The 19,640-nt window shown below is 35.9% G+C and overlaps 1 protein-coding gene across 3 annotated transcripts in view; it reads right to left on the reverse strand.

Moving 5' to 3' along the window:
• Window positions 1–19,640, reverse strand: part of LOC132562695 (F-BAR and double SH3 domains protein 2-like) — an 82,193-nt gene that overhangs the window by 26,975 nt on the left and 35,578 nt on the right. For 2 of the 3 annotated variants that reach the window (XM_060227453.1, XM_060227469.1), the window contains exons 4-5: window positions 9,512–9,597; window positions 7,291–7,305 (exon numbers count right to left, since the gene is read on the reverse strand). In XM_060227453.1, coding sequence (XP_060083436.1) covers window positions 7,291–7,305; window positions 9,512–9,597 — 101 coding nt within the window. The remainder of the gene's footprint in view (window positions 1–7,290; window positions 7,306–9,511; window positions 9,598–19,640) is intronic. The other variant, XM_060227462.1, reaches the window with a different exon arrangement.

The raw sequence follows: 19,640 nt of genomic DNA on the forward strand, positions 1-19,640 counted from the left end.
ATCCATTAAATTTGTCTAAACTGAAACTTGGACCATTACATTTGACTACACTGCCATTTGTCCATTAAATTTGTCTAAACTGACACTTTATCCATTAATTCTTACTATAATGCCAATTTATACATTAAATTTGACCATATAGCCACTTTGTCCATTTACAGCAATGTCACTCATGGGCAGAATCTTGTCATTCAGTAATACTCATTACTATTGAGTGATGAAAGCTGAAACTGCTATATATGTGAAATCCCCATTCAATTTCAGAGTGATCAAACAAAATAAAACACAATAGCTAAATAGTATTCTACACCATACTCTGGAACAGTAATTAGTCTCATCATTAACAATCGGCTGAAAAGGAAAGACAGTAACGTTTTTTCTTGAGGTCTCAGTGATGCATTTCGAAACTGATCTGGAAAGTTACACAACTTTAAATTAAAGATTAGCAAGCCAACAAATTGCAAGAAATCCAGACACACATCTAGACTGCATGTCTTCAGGGCTATTTACAAAGCTTTCGCACAAAATCACATAGAATGTTTATGGGATTCCAATGAGAATTTTCCAGGATGAACAGTTTACTCTCGGCTAGCAGCCCTATAAATACCAATGAAAAAGGCTTAAAGACATGTTGACCGGGTGTTTTCAAAACCTTTAATGTGAAGAAACGTCATGTTTACAAGGATAGACAGCAAGTTACTGGAAATATTGAACATTTAGGAGATGGATAAGAATTTCAAAAAATGGCCTAACATGATGAAATATTATATCAGGTTACTAACAATTTGGATCACAAAAGCTTTACAGAAGATGAATTATACTATTTCATCAAACATAGACAGCAAAACTCACATCCCAAGAATATCATGCTTCACTGAGTGATGAAACTTTGAAGTTTTGATAAAAGATCAAACTTATCTATCCTTCCTATGTTTGTGCTGGCTTTCTTTTAACCTCAATCCATGTCAACCCACCATTTTTTTCTATTTTTATTTTAAGGGGATTCTTGCAATCTCTATGTCTGAATAGCAGTTATTGTCATAAGAGAACTCTTTTAAAATGGAGGTGATTTTAGATATGACCTTGGCGCAACTCTTCAGACAATCAAGTATAACAGAAGATATCAAATATTACAAGTTGGTGATGTTAAATGATCTAAACGTATATTTTCTTCTCATGTATCTGATTTTTGCCAAAAAAAGGAGATTTAAACCGGTAATCTCCCATTAACTAAGAGTCAAGAAGAACAATTAAAGTTGTTAATAATTAAGGAGATTTAAACTGATAATCTCCCGTTAACTAAGAGTCAAGAAGAACAATTAAAGTTGTTAATAATTAAGGAGATTTAAACTGATAATCTCCCGTTAACTAAGAGTCAAGAAGAACAATTAAAGTTGTTAATAATTAAGGAGATTTAAACTGATAATCTCCCGTTAACTAAGAGTCAAGAAGAACAATTAAAGTTGTTAATAATTAAGGAGATTTAAACTGATAATCTCCCGTTAACTAAGAGTCAAGAAGAACAATTAAAGTTGTTAATAATTAAGGAGATTTAAACTGATAATCTCCCGTTAACTAAGAGTCAAGAAGAACAATTAAAGTTGTTAATAATTAAGGAGATTTAAACTGATAATCTCCCGTTAACTAAGAGTCAAGAAGAACAATTAAAGTTGTTAATAATTACGGAGATTTAAACTGATAATCTCCCGTTAACTAAGAGTCAAGAAGAACAATTAAAGTTGTTAATAATTACGGAGATTTAAACTGATAATCTCCTGTTAAATGATGGTCTCCAGTTAACTGATGGTCTCCCATTAACTGATGGTCTCCTGTTAACTGATAATCTCCCTTTAACTGATGATCTCTCGTCAACTGATAATCTCCCGTTAACTGATGATCTCCCGTTAATTCCCGTTAACTGATGATCTCCCGTTAACTGATGATCTCCCGTTAACTGATAATCTCCCATTAACTGATGGTCTCTTGTTAACTGATGATCTCCCGTTAACTAAGAGTCAAGAAGAACATGTGTTTCATTTCGATAAGTTTGGAATTTATCATTTAAACTTTACCGGCCTACTACAATGGGATAATTTTCATAATTTGTAGAAGTTGAAAAAGGTTAAAAGTTTCTATTTTTCTTCTTTTTAACTTTTCTCACATGAGATATAAAGTGGAGGACAACTTCTGTAGTCATCACTCCTATTTCGGTTATTTGAAGCCTTACTTTGATAAAGAAATAAAATTTGTCAGTGGCATTGAAAAAACTAAATTTGTCAGTGGCATTAAAAAAACTAACAGTCCTGCACCAAAATGCTTTTAATTGGGTATTACGTACAAGTTTTCAAGACAGTATACCATTAGGAATGATGGGTCTTGGAACTGCAGGAATTCATAGCTCAAACAGAAAGGAGGTCACTTAAGTTGACGGGATGAACAGGCAATGAAAAAAATACATTGCATTGGACGCAGAAATTGTTAACATGATCCAGAAAATGTTTGAAAACCGTAAGAAACTGTATCACTGAATGTGAGAGCAAAATGATTTATTCGGGAGAAACAACAGTACAGAATGAAGGGCTGGGAAAGGCAGTACAAATGATTTACTGAGAGCATCTGGTGGGAACTGTTTATCTCCTGTAAGACCACTACATCCAGATCAATACAGGTACAATCCATACACACAACTGGTACTAGGCTACAAAATTCCAACCAATATTGCCCACATAGCTATCATTAAAAGTTCCTACAACAAGGACTTCTCAGCAGGGATGATGCAGCAGACTTCACTGCTTACAATAAAACAATGATCAGCTCTCTATCAACTTTCTGTTTCTAAAATTATGAACCCATGAAATACAACTTCCTATAACCAATGCCACCACAAATAACTACTTTCTATGAGTGGCGCAACCACAGATGACCACCTTCTACACCAAATTGTGCCACCTTTCTATGTCTGATGCAAACACAAATGTGATTTTTCTATGACTGATGCCACCACAAATAACTACTTTCTATAAGCAATGCAACCAAAGATGGCCACCTTCTACAGTAAATTGTGCCACCACAAATGTGCACTTTCTATGTCTGATGCCACCATAAATATGAACTTTCTATGATTGATGCCACCAAAATGTCAACTTTCTATGACTGATGCCACCATAAATGTGAACTTTCTATGATTGATGCCACCAAAAAGTCAACTTTCTATGATTGATGCCACCATAAATGCAAACTTTCTATGATTGATGCCAACACAAATATGAACTTTCTATGACTGATGCCACCACAAATGTCAGCTTTCTAAGAGCAATGCCACAACAGATAACATCTTTCTATGATCAGATGAAGAATTCCTATGATGCCACCACAAACAACAACTTTCTAAGAAAAATGCCAAATATCACTCATGACATCTTTAAGCAACGCCACCAGCAACTTCTACTATTGTCATGACGAATGACAAACTTAAAATCTTTTTGCATGATACTGATGATTTACAATATCCATAAGTTACTACCATCCTTAAGGTACAACTACCATTGCTGTTCATGGAAGTGAACTTGCATCACTACCAACACATCTACCCTGCGTGCCAACCCACTGATAAGTATTAATGGTAGCTGTGATAAATGTCTACTAACATGAACAGAACCTGTTCCCTTGTAGCTTACAAGATCAATACTTTGGTACTCCTGGCTTAAGTTCAAACAGCAGTACATTTGCATTCTGAATAGTATTCAATACATTAGTTTAACTGAATATGTATGGAAATTAAATTATCTTTTGAAAAAGATGCTTTTGAAATACCACATACTTGGAAATCATGAGGAAAACTAGTCAAGTTTGCTGGCTATTCCTCAGATGTATTGTGATATAATACAATTTAAAGTGCTTCAGAAGAAGAGATAATTAAATTGGTACAACAATAAAACAAAAATCTTATAGAAGAATTAATAAAAACTAGACATTGTCTGTAAAACAGGAATGTCCTCACTGACTGCATCCTTTGCCTCTGTAATCTTTGGTTCTACAACAACCATGAAACCCACACTCGACAGCAGTATTTGTATTTCCAATCTCCTCTGAAAATAATTTCTAGTCGAGTAATGATAATATATTCCATAAATAGTAACTGTGACATTAACCTTGTTCTACGACCTTGTAAAAATTAATTGAACAGAGGTATTTTGTATTGTTCAGTGATGCAGTATGATGATGATGATTTGGGATGAATAGACATTGGTTACTAACTTGTCTAATTCATAACCTCTAACATTTAAATAGTATTGCTTTCTTAACAACACAAATATTAATATTTTTCACCAATATTTAGAAAGAAAAAGTTGTGAAGTAAGATGTCACTCATGAATCCCCAATATTGCTGTTAACAAGGCTATATATTAGTAGACATAATATAATGTTTACCAATCTTTTAGTGAGAAATCAGATCTATAATTATCTAATGGAGGACATGTTTGTACATCACCAACAAACCTGACCAATAACAGTATATAGAAGCGAAGGTGTTTAAACACTACCAATATAACAGAATTAGTAGGTACTAAGGGGGACAACTCACTATACACATGTAACCACTAGAGGGTGCTGCTATCGAGGGTATACAACCTATACACCAATATCACGGTCACTTTGCATGGATTTAACGATCATCAGCTGGAAGTACCAGGGGGATCACTCACTATATACAGGTCACCACTATTGGTAGCAGTTCTATCTAGGGTATACACTTTATACAGAGTAATCACTAGAGGGAGCTGTTATCTACAATGTACACTATATTTAAAGTAGTCACTAGAGGGAGCTGTAATCTAGAATACACACCATATATAGAGTAGCCACTAGAGGAAGGTGCTATCTACAATGTACACTATATCTAAAGTAGTCACTAGAGGGAGCTGTAATCTATAATGTACACTATATATAGATTAGCCAATAGAGGGAGCTGCTACTTATAGTATACACCTTGTATAGAGTGGCCACTCAAGGGAGCTGATATTTAGAATGAACACTATATATACAGTAGCCACTAGAGGGAGCTACTACTTATGGTATACACCTTGTATAGAGTGGCCACTCAAGAGAGCTGATATTTAGAATGAACACCATATATGGCATAGCAATTAGAGGTAGTTGCTGATATAAAGGGTACATTAGTATACAGAGTAGCAATTAAAGGGAACTGAAGGTAATAACACCATAAAAATTATTACAGGACAAAGTGGTAATCATGACAATGTAAACATGACAAATGGTAGCAGTGTGACTACTGAACACATAGTGGCAGTAAAGAAATAGGATTGACCAACAATTTGACAATTTTTTTTTCTAAATAAACAACTCAACATCAAAAGACTCCTTTTGAATAAGGACATTATATATTGAGTAGAATATGCAGATACCATAACCAGGAATTATGAATGGAACAAAATTAAAAAAAAAAAATTGAAGTTACAGCACAAGTAATTCCAATCAATACAAGAAGAGAGATAAAATATGAATTTCTGATGAACTCCTCCCCAATAACCAACATGCTAAATGTACCACACTACCGAGGAAGAGTAATAAAGAGAACAAGCATGAAGACCATTCCTTGTAAATGACATCGCCAATTTTTAAATGCAAATGTTGAACATATATAGACCAATTCTGTGTTTATGATAAATGTGAAATGTGTCTAGCTTTCCTTTTAAAGAGATTCCTTTGAGAGACAATGATTATCTAAGAATGGTTCCGCCATTATGCTCCCTTCCATCTTCCCGAACAAATGAGCTGGTTGTGTGACAGCCGTGGGTTTGTGATGGTCTACATGGATGTTCCATTAGGAAGAGCTAGATAAACAATGACCTAAAGCCGAACTGTTGTGATCTCTATAGCTGGTATTGCTGTAGAATGCTTAACTGTTGCAATCTCTATAGCTGGTATTGCTGTAGAATGCCTAACTGTTGCAATCTCTATACATATGTATCTATATATCTATTAAAGAATAGTATGGGTCACACTTTGCTTTTGTGTTATACAAAGCTATCTTCTGTTAGCACATACAAAAATTAAAGTTTGAGAATAAAGAAAAAAGTTCCATTGTAAGTACAAAGGAACCTTGGTAATTCATAACCCCAGAAATTCTTATCAAATTTAATGATATTAGTATTTTTAAAAAGTTCAAACTATATGGTAAGAGTGACCCCAAACCAAACATCTGCTCTGATTTTTTTTTTTTACAGATATTTATGTATAAGCATGAAACACTGTAATTTTATGTTTTTCACAATTCATATACAGTGGAACTTCTCCCAACCGATCATGCATGGAACATTTGCCTGCTTACCTTTTCTCTGATCAGTACAATGTAACAATCTTTTGAAACTACATGCCATTAATGTTTCTATTGTATATGTGTTAAAATAACATATTCTACACATCACAAATAAGATGCGAAACTGTGGCTTTCTAGCTCTGTATAAGTACTTACTTTCAATATGTCCTAGCTCTTATTACTCCCTTTGGTTAAGCAATGGATTCATTTAATGTGGTTTAATCTTGTCATTGGTGAACATTGAACAAAATGTTAATTTTAATTCTCCCAACCAGGGAGCACCAAAGGCACAAAGCTTAGAACTGTTGACACAGTTACTGATCTCACTGTCAGCTATTTGGTTTTCAGAAGTTGTTTTCAGGAGTAATTTTTTGGTTTTTGAAAGTAATTTTCAGCGTATTTGATTCATTTTAGATTCAAAATCCATTTGATATTCAAAATTGAGAGGGATCAATATTAGGAAGTGTTTTACAACTATAACAAACATTGCCTTTTTATTCTGTTGCAACAGATGATTGGTTTTGAGAAGGATCGGTTCTGGGAAGTTGCACTGTACATGACAACATTTCCAATATGTCTTATTGGCCTTTGACAGCAAACATTTTGGTCAAAAGTGACATAATTGGAGGTCTAATTTAATCAACTTTCACTGCAGTTGTTTATGAAATATTGATTTAATTGTGCACACAAACACAGAAATAAAAACCTGACCTTCTTCATAAAGGTTATCTATCAGGTAGGTTAAACAGAAACACGAAACTATCACACCAAACTTGTGTTGCTTGGCTACTGAACCTTGAGTTATGCAAATGAACAAAACAAACACATCCAAAATCAAAATAAACATGCTAATAATTTGAAAAGGTGTAAAACTGACTGGTAAAGTGTACACAGCATAACTGATACAGGTCAATCAATGTAAACAAAAACAACAATTTGTGAACTCTTACCTTCCCGGGCTGAACCTGAGATCAGGAAACCAAATCATTAATGTTCTATCAAATACATCCATATCAGGTCCAATTTCCTCCCCCACCCCAATAAGGCCTGTGTAAACATAGCTGTGTAGGCCTTGTACATCATAGGACTGACCATTCTAATACTGCCTGAAATATCTGATATTTAAATAGAACACTGCCAACCTTTCCTTTAAGATTATTTTCATTAAGTCATTACTTATATATCCAGATACTACTCACCTGTTTCAATTTTGATCATTTTTTAAAAATATTTATTCTCATAGAAATATGGTATAAATGCAGATATGATTAACTTCCATTTCTACCCTGAAATACCATTTGACAAACAAATGTACGAATTCTTCGGGAAGAAAAAAAGGTACATCGTTTTTATGAACTTTATAGCTGAGTTTTTGGGGATTTGTTTTTAGGTTGATGACAAGTCTGCTGCACCACCAGATGAATGAAGTCTTTGTGACTTCAAAATACATCTCATTCAACCAAATTTGATCAACATTTAAGTTCAAAAAGTCTGTCATTCAGCCTCTCTCTCCCAAGGTAAGTTCTACACTAAACCTCGCTTAATAGGTTCATTTTAGTCTATTCTCTAACGGCTGCCACTCTGAACAGTTTTACTCTTGTCTGATCTCTGAAGGTGACCTCTCTGAATAAGTTAACTGTAGTCTCTTCTAAAAAGGTAGCCTCTTTCAACAGGTTTACTGTAGTTTGTTCTCTTAAAGTGCCCTCTTTCAACAGGTTTACTCTTGCCGGCCTCTGAAGGTGACCTCTCTGAATAAGTTGACTGTAGTCTGTTCTATAAAGATGACCACTTTTAGCAAGTTAGCTGTAGTACATCTCTAAAGGTGGCCTCTTTCCACAGGTTCATTATCATCCGATTTCTAAAGGTGACCTATCTATACAGGTTTACTGTGGTCTGTTCCCTAAAACCTCTTCTCTTAACAGATGTCTGTTCTATAAAGGTGGCCTCTCTTACAGGTTAACTATAGTCTGTTCTCTAAATGTGACCTCTCTAAACTGATTAACTATAATCTGTTCTCTAGACGTGACCTCTCATAAAAGGTCCTTTAAAGGTGGCCTTTCTAAACAAAGATAAAGTTTATAGTTAAAAATATACACATATAATGTGAAATACACAAATAACGGAGGTTCAAGTTTAACATATGGACCATGATCAGCCAGAAGAGTTGAGGTTAAAGCTACTGTTATGATGTGCTGCATGGCCATTTAACATCAACCAATCAATATGGCTTGCTCTCTTACAGTGTTTTAAATGCTCACTGAACCCATGGGAAATCCAATCCAAGATATCCGCCTCGTTTTTAAGCACCATTGGGGCTGTTATTACCATTATGACTTTATCACAATACACTTGAAGAAGGATTTTTTTCCAATATGACAAAACTAAGAAAAAATTCCTTTGTAAGCATATGATGTTTTCCTTAAGATATTGACATAATTGTCCTAAAAATTTACGTTTACAAGCATGTTTATGGTATGGACAGATGATGTGTTAGAATTCCTTCTTAAGCAGAAAAGTATGTTGATGGTATAAAGCGATGATGGGTTTCACAGTGAAGCACTCTATATAAATTATATTACTGCTTTGTAAGTGTAATCAATTTACAACTCTCTCTGATATAACAGCTATTCAAGTTCCAGTCCGACATTTCATAGTAATTATTGAGGATAACATGTTTGAAAACTTCTATGAGCATGTCAATAATAGATCATTTTTAATAACCTTGATATTTACTGAGCCAACATTTATCCATCACCATGCTATGCCTGACATTTACATGGCCTCCAATTCAAACATGACACATAATGAAAATTAGCTAATACAACATGTAAATGATAAGGGTCAACGTTATGAAAGTTACATCATAATAAAACATTTAATGATGGTGGTGATAAAGACATGATGAATCTTAATTGCCTTAAACTGAATTAAAATATAGTTTTCAACTAATGGACACTAAAGTCTATCAATCTATAGCAATTCACTGACATCAAAGTCTATCAAGTATTTGCCATCTTAGTCTATGAATTGTTTTACAATTTGACACACAAGATGTCATAAACAGTTTGACAAAGGAGTCAACTTTCAGTTTGATACACAAATCTTGAACAGTACAACACACCAGTCATAACAAGTAAAAGACCTTGTATCCAGGCACCCTAACAATCTTACCTGTGTTCCTGTCCATCCTCCGTTGATAGGTCAGGTGTGGCGGGGAAGTCACGTTTCAGTAAACCAGTAGTCAGCTTCAGCAATGACTGAAAGTACAAAAAAAAATAGTTTTAGCATTGAAGGATAATGTCTACAGTATTCCTGCGATATCTGCCTTGAAATTTAACAGAATTCAATAGATTAAATTTACAATGCAAACAATCATTTGTACATTGATTTTGTCATGAATTCTTCATCCCTAAATAAGTATCTTCTGGGACTGATTACATTTTTAGTGTAACAGCTCTTCAGGAATTGAGGTTCAGATTATTTGTAGTCAAGTGATGCTGTGTTTATAGCAAAAAGGAAACCAGATAGAGTCATTCACCCATTTTCCTACAGATGATTACAACACCAATAAAGATCAATGTCAATCAGCAACCAAGGTCAAGGTCAAAGTCAACCAGTATCCAAGGTCAGCATCAGCATCAGTGACTAACCAAGGTCAAGGTCAAAGTCAACCAGTATCCAAGGTCAGCATCATCATCATTGACTAACCAAGGTCAAGGTCAAAGCCAACCAGTATCCAAGGTCAGCATCAGCATCAGTGACTAACCAAAGTCAATGTCTAAGTCAACCAGTAACCAAGGTCTATGTCAGAGTCAACCACTAACCAAGCTAAATATCAAAGTCAACCAATTACCAAGGTCAAGGTCAACTGATGACCAAAGTCAATGTCGCAGTGAACCCAGTAAGCAAGGTCAAGTTCAAAAAGATTTTGCCCAAACAGTACCAACCAATTAAGCTTACAATAATCTTGCAAAGCTTACAAACCACAGAAAATGAAAAATAACGTTCTGCCAATCAATACCCTATCAAAATAATTTCTACCCTACATTAACCAATCAGTGTCCTGTAACAGACATCCACCAATCAAAAACCAATCATTTGCCCTCAACACAGACAATTGCCAATAAAATTGTCATCCGATTTCCATATCAAAAGAGGACAACAAAACCCGTTAAATCAGAAGACATAACACAGGTCTGAATGGTCACACTTAAACCCTGGACATCTCAGGAGATGAAATCAGACAGAATCAGACTCCAGGCTTAATGTCATATTTTATTTGATATAATGTCTCCAGCGTTAGAGCAGACATTGATTGTGTATAAATCGCTTAGATCAATCCTGTTTCTATTCACCAGATAATAGACAAACTGCTGAAGCTGTGACAAACTCTAATTACTTAATGACTTTAAACACTCAGCAGTCATTGTTACTGTATACATTTTGTAATTTGATTCCCTTTGTTATGTAACTCCATGAAGCACTGTATACATCAATTCCTTCAATTTACACAATTCTGATGTATCGTACACATTAATTATCTAGTAAAGAATTAGCGCCTTAGTTTACAAGTAACACTGGGAATATTAGGATAGAACATAATAGCTGCAGATTCTACTCTGCCTTGCTATGATGCCAAGGGGAGATGACAAAGAAGCAATTACAGAGGGATTCCATGCCTTTGACAATACCTGGAGTAGACCTTCAATTTACATGATGGAAAAATTCAACACAACTAGTTTTTTTTGCCTTTCCTGAATTCCGAATCTACCCTTTCAGATATCAATCTTAATCCAGACCTACCCTTCCAGGTATCAATCTTAAATCTGAACCTACCCTTCTAGATGTCAATCTAAATATGAACCTACCCTTACAGATGACAATCTGAAAATATCCGGTAAGAACTTCCAAGCCGCATCAAATCATCAATATCAGGCCTGCTGGAACTTTCATCAGCCACCAACCTTGATCTCCCTGTTAGGACCCCCTACCAGTGGCCAGCACAACCCTCAGTTTCCATACAGTGGCCAACTCTAACAGGACCCTCTATTAGCGGACAAGTCAAACAACATCCCCTCCAGCCATTCATCATTGTGAAGTTAAACTCAGCCTTTAATTTCCCTGTTGGGATCACTACTAATGGCTAATATGACCTTCAGTTTCCCCCCAGCCATGAACTCAACCTTCAATTTCTCAGGTGGATCCCCTTCCAGCCAACAACTCTATTTTCAGTGTCCCTTTTGGGATCCTCTATCAATGGCAAACTAAACCAATAATTTCCCTATTGGAACCTCTACACATGACTGGTTCAATATTCAGTTTCCCCGTTGGTGCCCCTTCATGCCACCAACTCTATCTTCAGTTTCCCTGTTGGGACCCCTATCAGTAGCCACATCAATCTTAAATTTCTCTGTTGGAGCACTCTACCAACAGCCAACTCATCCTTCAATGTCCCTGATGGGACCCTAAACCAGTTGTCAATCACTAATTCCCTTGTAGGAAAACCCTTGCTTGGAATCTTGGACATGAGGTAAATATTCAGTTGTGGTTAAGATAACAAGAGATAACAGAGGGATCTTGGCGTCCACCATTGTTTGATCTTACTTTGCTCTATGAAAGTTGGATCTTTTCTCTTCTCTGTTTTTACTCTTAATGATTAGATATTTGAACATTCCTTCGCAGAAATTGTGATAATAATCTTTACCTGCAAAATCCAAAATGGCCTCCTGGAAGCCATTTTGCTTCTTCTGATCAATCCCAAAAACAAAGGGGCACAAGGAGACACCAAAAGGAACATACATATGAAATTTGACGGATATATATGTCGTACTTAAGAAATAGGTTTAACAAACTTTCAAAATCAAAATCCAAGATGGCCGCTTGTGGGCCATTTTGTTTTTTCTTATCAGTACCAAAATCAAATGGGCACAAATAGAGACCAAGGGAACCTACATGTGAAATTTAAGAAAGATCTATCCAGAACTTCTGAGGAAATTTGGATAACAAACTTCACTGGAAAAATCCAAGATGACCACCTGTCAGTCATTTTGTTTTTCTGAGCTGTCCCAATATTAAATGGGCACAAAGAGAGACAAAGGGGAACATGCATATGAAATTTTAGAGAGATCCATCAAGTCCTCCTCGAAAAATAGCAATAACAAACTTGCAAGTCAAAAAATCCAAGATGGCTGCCTTTCAACCATTTTGTTGTTCTGATCAGTACCAAAATTACATGGGCACAACTACAGACAAAGGGGAACCTACATCAGAAATTTCAGAGAGATCCATCTCTTCCTTTTCAAGAAATAGTGGTAACAAACATCATTGAAAAAATCCAAGATGGTTGCCTGCCTGTCATTTTGGTTTTTTTGTCAGTCCCAAAATCAAACAGGCACAACTAGGAACCAAGGGGAACCTACATATGTAATTTGAAAAGGATCAATGCAGTATTTCTCAAGAAATAGTGATAAACTTCAAAATCAAAATCCAAGATGCTTGCCTTTAGGCCATTTTGTTTTTCTGATCTTTCCCAAAATTACATGGGCACAACTACAGATCAAGGGAAAGCTACAAATGCAATTTGAGAAAGATCTATCCAGTACTTCTCAAGAAATAGTGATAACAAAAAATTGCTTACAGATGGACAGGCAACAGACCAGGAACACAGTGATTTGAATAGTCCACCTACTGATGGTAGGCTAACTATAACTAATCCGAATCATTTGGAATCCTTTAACAACTTCATTTTTTATGATTTCATTGAAATTGTATGTGAATTCTGCCAAGTTGTTCTCAAAAAAGAAAATTATCACATGACCTTGAGCACTAAATTAGCTTTTCAGTGAAGGAGAGTTACGATTGATCTGCCACAAATCAGACAAATCATGTTCAGGCAATTTTTTTTTTTTTTAATGAAACACTGAGTAAAAGCCATCCAAGTACAGTTGTGACAGACTATGAATACTCCCAGCAGGGTTGTAAAAATACAGCGTCCATGCTGTCACTTTTTTTTTACATCTTAAATCTCAATTACAAAATAGTAGTTCAAACTACACAGGTCTAAGGAACACAGGTAAAGATAAGCTTTCGGTTTGTGTTGAAGATAACACTAAACCAACTAGGTTGTATCATTTGGCCCACAAAAACACAAGCATCACTGGCTTGACAGAACATCATTGACAATAAAGATAGAAATGTCCCCAGAACAATATGAAACGGGACAAAGAATTATCAATCAATTTAAAAGTATTTATCTCGGTCACAAAAAGGAACATCTGCCCGTTTCTCCTGATCAGACTTCACATAACAGCCAATTGTTCTGATAGAAACCGTATAAAAACAAACATTTGTATCATGGCTAAAGTGACTTCTGGTTATCTAAGTCACTGAAACAAATGCTGGCTTCATTCTGTTTCTATTGTTTGGTTTTTCTTAGATAGCGTTGATCGACCGTCTTGTACGACCTCTATAAATGCATGACTCTGGATAACATGGATATGGATGAGAAATTTAGCTTAATCGTTCATGAAAGGGTTGTAGGAATATATATTGGGACTTCCATGGATACTGGCAACTAATATATTTTATTGTTCCATTCATAACACAAAAACAAGATAATCATCCTCTTTACAACCAATGATACCACAATTTGACAAACACCCGTGTACAACGCCATCCAAAATGTCCACAACTTGATTTAGAACATATCAAAGACTACAAGAAATCAATGAAAAGTCGATTCTGTGTCCCGTATCTTTGTTCATCTTCAAAATTACACCAGTTTCTCTTTAACTTATAAAACATCACAAATAATCATTTTAAGTTGTCTGTCAGTTCCACTTATCAAACCATGGTGTTATGAGGTGTCGGTGAGGTAAGGGACTCGATCAATACATACATCCTGGAGACCACAGTTACTGAAAATAACTACCTCTACAAGCCTATAATGGAAGGAAATGATCTATAGACATGTCGTTCTTAAACAATTGATTTAGGGCATAGAAATGTGTAAACTTCATCCTTTTGAAAAGTTTCCCAACTGAGGTTGTGTAAAATTGATTATAGAAAGAAATGTGAGGCATTCATTATTCAAATTCATGGTGCGTTCAAATGTGTCTACAGACAGATACAACTAGGACTGGAACTAGTACAAACAACAAACTATAATGTGTCTACAGACAGATACAACTAGGACTGGAACTAGTACAAACAACAAACTATAATGTGTCTACAGACAGATACAACTAGGACTGGAACTAGTACAAACAACAAACTATAATGTGTCTACAGACAGATACAACTAGGACTGGAACTAGTACAAACAACAAACTATAATGTGTCTACAGACAGATACAACTAGGACTGGAACTAGTACAAACAACAAACTATAATGTGTCTACAGACAGATACAACTAGGACTGGAACTAGTACAAACAACAAACTATAATGTGTCTACAGACAGATACAACTAGGACTGGAACTAGTACAAACAACAAACTATAATGTGTCTACAGACAGATACAACTAGGACTGGAACTAGTACAAACAACAAACTATAATGTGTCTACAGACAGATACAACTAGGACTGGAACTAGTACAAACAACAAACTATAATGTGTCTACAGACAGATACAACTAGGACTGGAACTAGTACAAACAACAAACTATAATGTGTCTACAGACAGATACAACTAGGACTGGAACTAGTACAAACAACAAACTATTTACCTGAAGGGACATCATAGTAAAGATAATTCATCAAACACTTCACTCAAAATCACATAATGTATAGATAAGGTACAAATTAATAGCAAAGTTTTCATTTAAGGTACCTGCTTCCTAGAGGCATTGTATCTCCAAACCTGAAGAGTTCTGTATAGTTAAGTACTAATATCTTATATAAAGATAGGTTTACCATATTTTCCTGGTTATAAGCAGCTGCTTTTTTCTTGCCGTGCGGCTTATAAACCAGTGCTGCTTTTTGGGGGACAAAAAAAATCAGCAGGATGAAACAAAATAGATAAAGCATATTGTCTGAACATTGGTTGTGGACCATTATGTATTTCGGAACTTCCATAATGTCAAGGCGTATCATATGCACTATTGACCTGCATGACCTAATACCCTGATGATTTTGGTTGCTGTAACATGTCATGCTTCCAGAAAGAATGAAAAATAGTGATTTAAACCAAGGATACAAGTACACCAGTATGAGATGTCAGTACCAAGTTTTTACAAGTACCTGTCCATCACATGTTTGTGACTAAAGCAGATCGTCTAGAACCGTCATTTGCAACCACATACAGGATGATTTTCAGATTGAAATAATAGTAATATTCTCATGGATTTGATTAATCATACCTTTTAATATGAATCACAATAATATCTTCTGAACCTTCATGGTTGCTTCAGAAGCCATAGCAGATGTTTATAATAGCCTGTTGCATCCTGGGATTGATAGGTCATCGATCGGGTCAAATTCTAGCACGATTGCCATGCTTGTTTATGATTAGAATGGCTTCATTTAAGTTACAAGAAATAATATGGGACTATCACAATTTTGTCAGCATGCAAGTGCCTTCACTGATATTTAACAGTACAATCACAGATGGAGATGTTAAATAAACCGCACTTAACGTCAGGTCCTATATCTGTGCGTAGACAATGTTCGAAGGCTTCAAAGCCAAAGGAGTTGCTATTCTATGTGTTTGAGACATGTCAGTAAAATAAAGGATTATCTGTGTATAATTCATTTGAAAACTTCTATTAAATGTTTCACTGACGATCTAGATAAATCTCTGTTGTATGCTATGTCAACAAACTTTGGTCAACGTAACTGTTACCACATTGTAAGAAAAGGTGCAGCTTAAATTCTGGTGCAGCTTATATGTGGGTCAAATAAAAAATAATGGTTAAAACTTGGCACTACAGCTTATATACTGGTGCGGTTTATAACCCGGATAATATGTTAGGTTTTCTATTGGTTGTCTCACTATCCAGTCACAACTAATCTGATTATCCCACTATCCAATCACCATTAATCTAGTTGTCACACTATCAAGACACCAATTATCTGACTGTCCCACTACCCAGTCACCACTAATGGGATAGTCACGCTATCCAGTCACAACTAATCTGGTTGTCTCCGTATCTAATCACCATTAACCTGGTTGCCCCACTATCTAATCACATTGCTATGGCCAGTGTTTGATACTAATTCTACATGAAACTTTTGCTGTAGATTTTATTGTATGCTTGACCTTGACCTTAGTGATCTAATAACTTACAAAGATCTTTGTCATATATCAATTTTAAAGCATATTTTGAAATAATTCCCTCCCCCCCCCTCCCCATCAAAAAAAATTAAACAAAATCAAAAAGGGTGGCAAACAAATCCTGATTTACTGAATCACACAACATATAACACTGGTGACAAACAACTTGGAATGTCAGCATGTTGAAAACTTAATGATCACAAAACTAGCACACAATTATGACATATCATATGTAACTGCATACCTGTAGAGAAGAAAAGAATTTGATACCTTCAAGTGAACCAACAAATTTATTACACACATGATGCATAATATTGAAATGCACTGATGCAAGACCTTGTAAGTTCAGCTCCTAATATTGCAGAAATCCAACTTTTGTTATGTTTACAACAAGAATTTTTTTCCATCTGCTAAGTAACTCTTACTTATGGAAACTTTACTAACAGGAACTACAGACAGATATTATAGAATTTCTCCTTTTTGAAATGTGACCTATGATTTAAAATTTTACATTCAGCTACTGTTACAATACAGCTTGTACCTGCCTTAAGGACAGATGTGTAGACAACATGTCTATACACATACAAAAATCAAGTATTAAGTACATGATATCTGATAAAATTGTACAAACCACGGTAACATCTTTCTACACAAATTAAGTATTAGATTCAGCCTTGTGTCGAAATCTATCAGATGATTTAAGTGGAACTTACAATCGTTAACTATATGTTTTGTTAAAGAAAAGTATTCTGTAAAAAAAATCATCGAAAAATTCAAAACAACCTGCAAATGACATATAACCTAATTTTCTTTGAACTATATGTGGTTGTTTACTATTGCAGTAAAGATTTTATTCTGAAAAGGTTTATCAAGATGATTGTGAAGAAATAAAAACAGTTGGAACATTGTTTATTAACCCAACAACAACAAGATAAATGCAAAGCGTGACATTATCCCCCACGCCCTGCTATTTAAAGAAAGATACACAATCATGTGGCCTCATAGAATCTTCAATTTTTCCATGAAAAAACCATTGAAAATCCTATAGCTACGTAATGTGCACACCCCCCACTTTGGACATTTATTTTCCTAAAAAAAACCACTGTGTACATTATAAGGGTTTTAAGGTATTTGTTATTTTTAATTGTTCCATGTGAAGTATTGAAATGAAGAATTTCTACTAGAGCACTACCTTGAAGCCTTACTTAGTTTTGTGTACCAGGTAATTACCTTGAATGGTTTTTAAAAAATGGTCTGAAAAAACTTAACTTTGTGATCTGGCCTATCTGTTTCCATGGTAAAAGAAAAAGTATTTAAATGGAGGACTTCCCCATAGCAAAACATACTACTAGCTTAACATGTGTAAAATGTTTTGAGCAATATCTTAAATGGTTTAAGGGCAATGGTCCAGAAAAACTTGAAATTTGTTTTGAGGGTTATTTGTTTCTATGGTAACAGAAAAAAATATGAACTAAGGCACTAACTTAATATATATAGAAAGTTTTGTAAAGTTGAGAGGAATGGTTTCGAAGTTGTAGCCCAGAAAAGAAATTTTGCATTTCCATGTTAACAGAAAAGACAAATTGAAATGCTGTCAATAGCGAAAGACACAACTAGGGCACTAACCTAATGTATAAAGAGCTTTGTTGAGTTGGACGGTTTGGAAGTTTTGCCCCAAAAGCCCTCAGTCGAACAGACAGATCGACGTACAGACCGACAGATGATTTCACCCACGCATGGACGGACAGAGCCCAAATTAATATTGCCTGCAAACATGTTCCTCAGGCAATAATAATACCCAAGAGCGATGCCTTTTGGGACTAAATTTTCAATAACCAAATCTTGTTTATGAGACTAGTGAGCTTAACATAAGAAAACTTGGTCTTACAAGATTGTTTAGGTAAACCAAGAGGAAAGTTACATTGCCATAGTAGCAATACCTTAATTTATTTTCAGACATGCTCTTTGAGTACAGCAGAGCCTGTTGTAAAAAACTATTCCTTTAAATAAAGAGTTGTCTGCGATGCAATTAGAAATGTAGGTCTCTCTGAGGAAGATCCAGAGAACACAAAATGCATCACCACATATTTTGATGAATTATCTGGTGTATCTAAGGTTTTTTTTTTAAAGACTTTGCTCCATAAAGAACCTAGCTCTGTCTCCAGTCTCCTCTCTTCATAGTGACTCTCCCCACTCCCTTAAGTCCTTGTGTCTTAAGTTTCCCATCTTCCTAGTGACTCTTCCCACTCCCTCAAGTCCTTGTGTCTTCAGTCTCAGGTCTTCCTAGCAACTCTCCCCACTCCCTCACGTCCTTGTGTCTCCAGTCTCACATCTTCATAGTGACTCTCCCCACTCCCTCAAGTCCTTGTGTCTTAAGTTTCCCATCTTCCTAGTGACTCTCCCCACTAACTCAAGTCCTTGTGTCTTAAGTTTCCCATCTTCATAGTGACTCTCCCCACTCCCTCAAGTCCTTGTGTCTTAAGTTTCCCGTCTTCCTAATGACTCTCCCCACTCCCTCAAGTCCTTGTGTCTTCAGTCTCCAGTCCTCCTAGTGACATTTTCCCCACTCCCTCAAGTCCTTGTGTCTTCAGTCTCCTGTCTTCCTGGTGCCTCTTCCCATTCCCTCAAGTCCTCGTGTCCCCAGTCTCCTGTCTTCCTAGTGACATTTTCCCCACTCCCTCAAGTCCTTGTGTCTTCAGTCTCCTGTCTTCCTGGTGCCTCTTCCCATTCCCTCAAGTCCTCGTGTCCCCAGTCTCCTGTCTTCCTGGTGACTCTCCCCACTCCCTCAAGTCGTGTCCCCAGTCTCCAGTCTTCCTGGTGACTCTCCCCACTCCCTCAAGTCCTGGTGTCTTCAGTCTCCTGTCTTCCTGGTGCCTCTTCCCACTCCCTCAAGTCCTGGTGTCTTCAGTCTCAGGTCTTCCTGGTGACTCTTCCCACTCCATCAAGTCCTCGTGTCCCCAGTCTCCAGTCTTCCTGGTGACTCTCCCCACCCCCTCAAGTCCTTGTGTCCCCAGTCTCCAGTCTT

Source organism: Ylistrum balloti, unplaced genomic scaffold (assembly GCF_031769215.1).
Source record: "Ylistrum balloti isolate Yb309-2 unplaced genomic scaffold, AGI_CSIRO_Ybal_v1 Utg369672, whole genome shotgun sequence".
Taxonomy (NCBI): domain Eukaryota; kingdom Metazoa; phylum Mollusca; class Bivalvia; order Pectinida; family Pectinidae; genus Ylistrum; species Ylistrum balloti.